General features: G+C 32.7%; 1 protein-coding gene across 1 annotated transcript; it reads right to left on the bottom strand.

The window, feature by feature from the left end:
* Positions 1-3,167: 3,167 nt before the first annotated feature.
* LOC107787020 (uncharacterized) lies at positions 3,168-4,419 on the bottom strand. The gene has a single exon (XM_016608540.2). It carries the CDS (start codon positions 4,224-4,226, stop codon positions 3,342-3,344), a length of 885 nt encoding a protein of 294 aa, XP_016464026.1. The 5' UTR covers positions 4,227-4,419; the 3' UTR covers positions 3,168-3,341.
* Between the last annotated feature and the right edge of the window lie 2,722 nt (positions 4,420-7,141).

Here is a 7,141-nt window from a genome sequence, read left to right as displayed (position 1 = left end):
GATCAACGGATGACAGCTTAGAACGAACGAAGAATCGAGCAGACATATTACGCATTGTCTAGTAAAATACACATAACGTTTCAACTAGGACTCCATTTGGGGTTCACAATATATGGTTGGAAAGCTAATTCAAAGGGCTACAACATTCATGTTTTACGTTGTTTCAAATTCCCAACAAAACATAGTGAAAAGTGCGCGGCAAGTACGCAGCCGCGCACTAACCGCGCATATGGGGCAGAAAGTGTGAAAAGTGCGCGGCCAAGTACGCGACCGCGCACGTCCTGTCCGAAAAAAGTGTCCTTTTTTGCGTAGGAGAAGGTATAATTATCTGGGCCCGACCCTATTTGGTATATATACATGAAAAATAGTATTTTGAGGACTTAGACACCACTTTAGGGTAAGATAACACCCAAGGAGGCAAGAATACGCAGGGATCAAGGAGGAAGATTTAACCACGAGTTTTTCCCCTTCTTCTTCCTACTTTTCATTGTTGGTTATGACTTTTAGTATTGTAGTCTTACATACTATTATGAGTAACTAATTAATTATCTAGAGTTTTGATGGAACCTTTTGGAGGATGAATTCTTGTTATGTTTTAATATAATTTAACCTTTGAATTTATCTATTTGTCAACTACGTGCTTATTTCAGTTGATTGAATGACCATCGATTAACTGTGCCTATCTATTATATGTTTCTTGAGAAATGATACATATTTAGGTGGTTGTTGAACAACGTCATTCCTAACGTATGTGAGAAATCAATACAGCAGGTTTAAAGGTAGGTTTAGAAATAACAAAGTCTTGACGTGGTCATAGTGAGCGGTTTGATAAAGCCAACTAGCGTAGTTCGAGAGAATATGCCTAATAAATTATTGTAGTTACTCGAGAGAGAATTACGGCACCTAAAGTACTCACAATCAGTAGAGAATACATAGGCGAAATTGTAGGAAACATAGCGGGAAGGATTCCGACAATTGAGGAAATCATAACTCTAGACCTCCTTAGTCTTGTCTCAAATTTCATCCTTGTTAGTTGATAATTTTACTGCTTTATAATAGTTGTTAATTAATTAGTTAAAAATAAATATTATAATCTCTATAATTAGAAAATTGTTTGGACTTGTGTTTCTTAGCAATATTGAACAGCTGTATCTAAATCTTAATTCTCTGTGGGATTCGACTTCGTACTTGTAAACCGGATTATATTTGCAACGACCGCTTAATCCTTTTTATAAGGCATAGTTGGGCGTGATCACTCATCCAAAGAAATAAAAAATAAGTCTGATTTCCTTTTATCTTTCTTTTTAGGCTAAAATATGATCGTTATTGTCTTCTTCATTTGGACACAATCCCATTAGCTAAAGACATCAATCGCATTAATCCTTGGCAAACTTTAATAGATAGGCTAATCATGGTTAATTTCAACGAATTCCGTTCCTTAAAAAAAAAAGTGCTGCTAAACACATGTCGCTCTTATATTCGGTTGATGAAGAAGATTATAAGAGAATTTTCCTCACATGAGTTTAGTTTTTGAGACCCAAAAAACAAAAGTTTAGTTTTTTCAATAAGACGTTTTTGCATTCATTAATTCTGACATTTTCATCAGTTCTTACTTAATGATTAGGTTGTTGAGCCACCTTCCCAATCTTTATTCAATCTTTATTGTCAGGATTTTTTTTTTTTTTTTTTTTTTTTCTATTTTTATAAAAAGATTTACTTCTTCTTTTTTCACCATAAGAAGATTTACTTGATTAAGATATTAATGAGTATAATATTTTATTATACTGCCTTTTATCAGATAACTCATAGGCGCTATATAATGAAACTTTATATCCATTTGTACTCTTCTTATAGTTCCATGTGGTTGAAATGTCTTATTTTTGGCAATCTGAACTTAGTTTTCTTTAAGTCCACCAAACGACATCCTTAGAAGCAATCAAATCAAGTTCTAATTTAACAACTTTGAGCAATAAGCAAACTTCATTCCGTGAAAATTACTTGACATCATAACCACTTTAATCTTCTTTTATTTTTAAAATCCTTAAAAGCATAAACTTTAGTAAAATTTAGCATTTTTTTAAATAAAAAAAAAAATTTAAAAATTGGAATTTGAAACAGATGTACTATTGGTTGAAATTGAATGACAGCTCAGAAGAGTGGATTTTAGTTGTGTCTGTTCTATATCCAATATTTGGAAGGATCTATAAACTCTGGCATTGTGTAGGAATCATGTGTAATGAACACTTGAACCCATTTGTCCTAACCATTATGATTAGGCTTTGTTTAGGTATGTTGATTTGTCATGTTTGCCACATTAACTGGTTCTATTTTAATTTTAATTTAAATTCCACTTAGCTGTCCTAAAACCAACTTGGAAAATCTATTATCATCATTTAACACTTTTCTTTACTTTTTAAAACTGTATCAAGATTAGAAAAGCAACTAAAACACACAGAAGGAAGCATGGACCCGCCACACAATGAGTTTCGATTTAGTGCAAATGTATATTACAGAGAAAATTTAAAGCAATTTATATAGAGTTTAAGTCAAAAGAAATACTACATGTAAAACTGCGTTAACAATGTGAATTTACCGTTGTCCGATGCATGCATATGTATCTTGCTAATGATGCGTGAAATAAGTGTCTAATCTATAAGGAAGTAAATCTGCTTACAATCAATGAAAATATAAGATCACCATTTCTTTTGATAATTGATATTCGTATTCCAGTCTTATGGAACAAATTTGGAATAAACGTATATTCAAAGTAATAACACCAATATGAATAATCACACCATTTAATGCAAATAATTTGAAAATTATGGTTGCAGTTTTCAGTTTTCCATAGGAGGAGGTCAGGAGCATAGTCCTCTTGAAATAACAATTTCCTTCTTAATCCTTATTTTATAGGCACCAATTATTGGAGTCAAACATAAATTAATTTCGTAGAGGAACCACATATCAAAGCATAAGCAGCTTAGTAAAAATCGGTTGGTAATTCAAAAGGCTTTTTCTTTTTGTAATTTAATCCATCATTATGAAAATTATTCTGACAATATTAACTCTTAACCTACATGATCGGACTTAATACTTTGTTCTTGCAATTCTAAACGCGAATAGAATGTCTAAACCTACCCAATTCAAACTATAGCATTGACTGAAAAATATTTCGACGTGCAAACAAAGGCAAAAAGAAGTATTTATACCAAATACTGTATAATTACAACGCCAAAAAATTAAATAAGAGATATACTACTAGGAAAATCAGGGGAAAAAAAGAAAAAGAAAATTTGGAGATTTAAAGCCAAAAAGGTCTTACTTCTTGAAATTTTCTTTCTTTTTTACAACTTATAGATGATAAGGAAACATGGCAATACGGCACGTGAATCAAATACAAACAACTCGCCATTATCCCCACTCACTGAGTCATAACCAACTCGCCCATTAAGCAACGAGTCAAACCCGAGTTGTTTGCACACCCGACCCGCAATGACCCGACAAACCAACATAGCCCGTCTTCCCCTTCCACCGCCGGCATTCTCGTGGGCCCCACCACTGCCGGAATACGTGCACACTGCCGTCCCTTTATTAGTGGAGAACGTCCACGCGCTGCCCCCGTTCTCGTAGGCGCCGCCGTTTGTGGGTCCTAGGCAGTAAAACCTCATCACCTCATTCCCATCCGCAACACACCGTACATGGTCCTCGCCACCCTTCTCTGCCGCACCATTGACGGCCCTAGACTTCACAACCTCTCTGTACTCTTCGAACCGGGTCACAGTTCGGGGCAGGTTCTGGACTTTGAAAACCATTTCAATCCGACCCGAAAATACCTTCGGGGACCCGGACCAACTCGTCTGAAAAATTATCTCCACAACATTACGCGATGCGTGCCCTTCCGGTAACTCGGTCAACGCCGGGAAGAAAGACTCCGTCGCGGCACGTGATAATCTCGTGGAAGTACTAGCTCGAGACTTCTCCCTATTCGAATCGGGTTCAGGTACTCTCGAACCGGGACGTTTGGCTGACGGCGGTTCTGATGGCTTTGATGTTTTTTTCTTTCTGGATTTTCCGGGTTTGGTGTTGTCCACTACATCTCTGAGGCTTTTAACGCCGTTTTTGCAACTAGCGGAGTTGGGTAAAAGGTGATGATATTGATGGTGATTGTTAACGACGTCGTCTAAAGCTCTTGACTTGCATTGCCATGACTTCACCCAACCACTCGCCATATGTATTCTCTGAGCTAAATCTTCTTATATAATGTTCAAAGTTTGTCACTATATATGTATGTGAACATACACAGTACTTTTTGTTACGTACAAATGTATACGTACATGTCTGAAAATCTTTGTTTTTGGTGTGTGTAATTGCGGAGGAAGAGGAAGATTTTTGAGCTGGAAAGAATGGAATGGAAGGGACATGGCACGATATTAAATGACAGAGGGGGAGAGTTATGAGACGGTCAAGGGGAGGGAAGTGAATTGACAGAAATGCCCTTCTGAGTTAGTAGGAATTACTCACGTGGATTTATGTCTATATCTATAATTATTTTTGCAGAAGAGAAACAACAAATTTCATAAATGAAGAAAACAAGAAGTCATGAATGGGTTCTGAGAGTGAGAAAGATTTGATACAAAATACGTACCTTTTCTGGTCCTACGTGATCGGACAATTCTGTTCTTTATCATATGATCAATTCAGATTAATTGTTTCTTGGTCGGGTTCTCCTTTTTCTTTTTTTTAATTGGACTCTGTTTTTAGTTGTATTGCTTGTTTTGTTACACATTTGTATCATATAAACGATAATTTTCATTTTACTTGTCCACACAAAAAAGTATATGTCGTTATTTTTTTTGATTTAATTTTCGTGACAGTTAAGCTAGATTATAAAGAAAATATCTTTATTTGATCGTTTAAGGAAAAAATGTCACAATTTAAAACATCAAAAAAGGCTTGATATGTAGGAGTACATGTTTTTTCTTTTTCAGTATTGTCAAATGCACAAAATTTTTCATATTTCGAGAAATTTGTTTTTGTAAAAGATATTATGTAGTTATGATACAAATCCATGCGAGTGATTCATGGCAATAGATGAGGATCATTTTTATGCTTTGATTTTACTTCTCATTCATTGAAATCATCTTGACCAAACGGTGCATTCTTCTTTTGTGATCAAGACATTTGACTGAATTTGAATTGTAATTGACTAAATATAACTTCGTAACTCCTCAAGATTAAGAGAAATCAAAGAAGAGAACAAAGAGGCAAAAACGAATAACGACAGAAAAATAATTTGATCGAAAGAATGATAAATTAATTTAATCTCGCCATTAATGTTTAAAACGTTTCTGATACGCAATATTTGAAAACCCAATGCTAAGATCAAATCTTATTTATTTTCTATTTATGTAAGACAAAGGAAGAAGATTAATGACGATTGATGTCGTTAATTATAGAGATTTGATGTTCAAAAGAAAATATTTGTTGAAACCGCCAATTTAAAGATTTTGAGCCACGAAAATCACTCATGAATCATCATGAAACAATGTACACTAATTTATAATACTAATAATTAACATGTAATCATACGTTATCTTTCAAATCCATTTGATTTAGATGTTCTCAAACTGGCAGTGCAATCATATTTGGGGTCCTCTATTTCCATAACAATCTTTTAACAAATCTTACTCAAATTACTTCAATCTCCTTTTTTTTTTCTTTATTTGTTTTCTTTAATATATAGGTCTAGTTGCAGAGTCCAATATACAAAACATACATAATATTTAGCTCCAAGATTAATTTCAACTTTTATACTGATACTTCCTCTACTAGCGTGCATTAGTGAATTTCATTTCTGTCAGTTGATAGTATATCACGTGCCATGCATATTCTTTTGTATATACAAATACAATATGCTGGTTTAGCTAGCTCGAAATGTTGGTATTGTACTGTGTATATAGCTAGGAGTACAAATTAGAGGAAAAAAATGAAAAGAAATAATGAACACTATTATGCAATTTTAACTTTTTAAGGTTAGATTTTATAATTTCGATCATAGTATACAAATGTCACACTAAAACATTCAATGAAATATAGTTCTGATAGTTTTTACATTAATCTCAAAGCTTAATGTTCCGAAATTTCTTTATTAAAGCTGAAAGCTACTCCAATTTTGACCTTAAAGAGACCAATTACGTGCCATGATTAAGATGAAATAGGATATCAAAACTGCGAAGTTTTTCCCGAAAGAGATTAATAATATCAGGAAAATAATTTGATCGAAAAAAGAAAAAAGAATCTATTATGGTTTGGTTTGGTTTGGTTTGATTTGGCTTGGTATTGAAAAAAAAAAGAACCCTACCATAATTGGTTTGGTTTGGTTTTAACTAAAAAAAATCAAATTAAAGCCAAACCAACCCGATAATACATTTATATAATTTTTAAAAATATTTTATGCATATAAATATTTATTCTGATATAATTTATAAATATTTCTTAAACTTTTTTCACAATTTTATTATTTCAAGTTTGCACTTAACATTCTTGAATGGTAATAATTTTTATAGCCCCTAAATGTGGTAACTCAAACAAAGTTCAAATCAATACTAATGCTAACAAAAGAAATTTAATTCAACACTAGGAATGACAAAGTGTTGGATATCTATTTTTTAGTTTTACATTGGTTTATAATGAAAATGCATAACTTAGTTTTTTTTTTTTTTTAGTGCATAGTTATATAATTAATAGTACTTATTAGCTATACTTATTTTAGCATGACCTATATAGTATTTTTAAATTATGTTAATTTTTATTATGACTTATTAATTAGCAATATTTGCTTTATGCAATTTTATTATCTTTGTTATTGAATATTTCAGTTAGTGTTATGACTTATCTCATATTATTGTGTTATTTTCTTGAAAAATACAATGTACAGTTTATCTTACTAGGACTAAAGAAATATTTGGAGCACATGTTACCTATTTTGTGCTATGAAGATTTTACCGGAAAAAAAAATTCAAAAACCTGAAAAAAATTGAAAAATCCGAGAAAAATCGAGATTGAAAAACCCGACTTTGTTGGTTTAGTTTGGTTTGTAAATTTAAAAATTCGACACTATTGATTTGGTTTGGTAATTGAAAAA

Source organism: Nicotiana tabacum, chromosome 23 (genome assembly GCF_000715075.1).
Source record: "Nicotiana tabacum cultivar K326 chromosome 23, ASM71507v2, whole genome shotgun sequence".
In the NCBI taxonomy this organism is placed as follows: Eukaryota; Viridiplantae; Streptophyta; class Magnoliopsida; order Solanales; family Solanaceae; genus Nicotiana; species Nicotiana tabacum.
The sequence above is the reverse complement of the archived record's forward strand: the minus strand, read 5'-3'. Positions and strand labels throughout refer to the sequence as shown.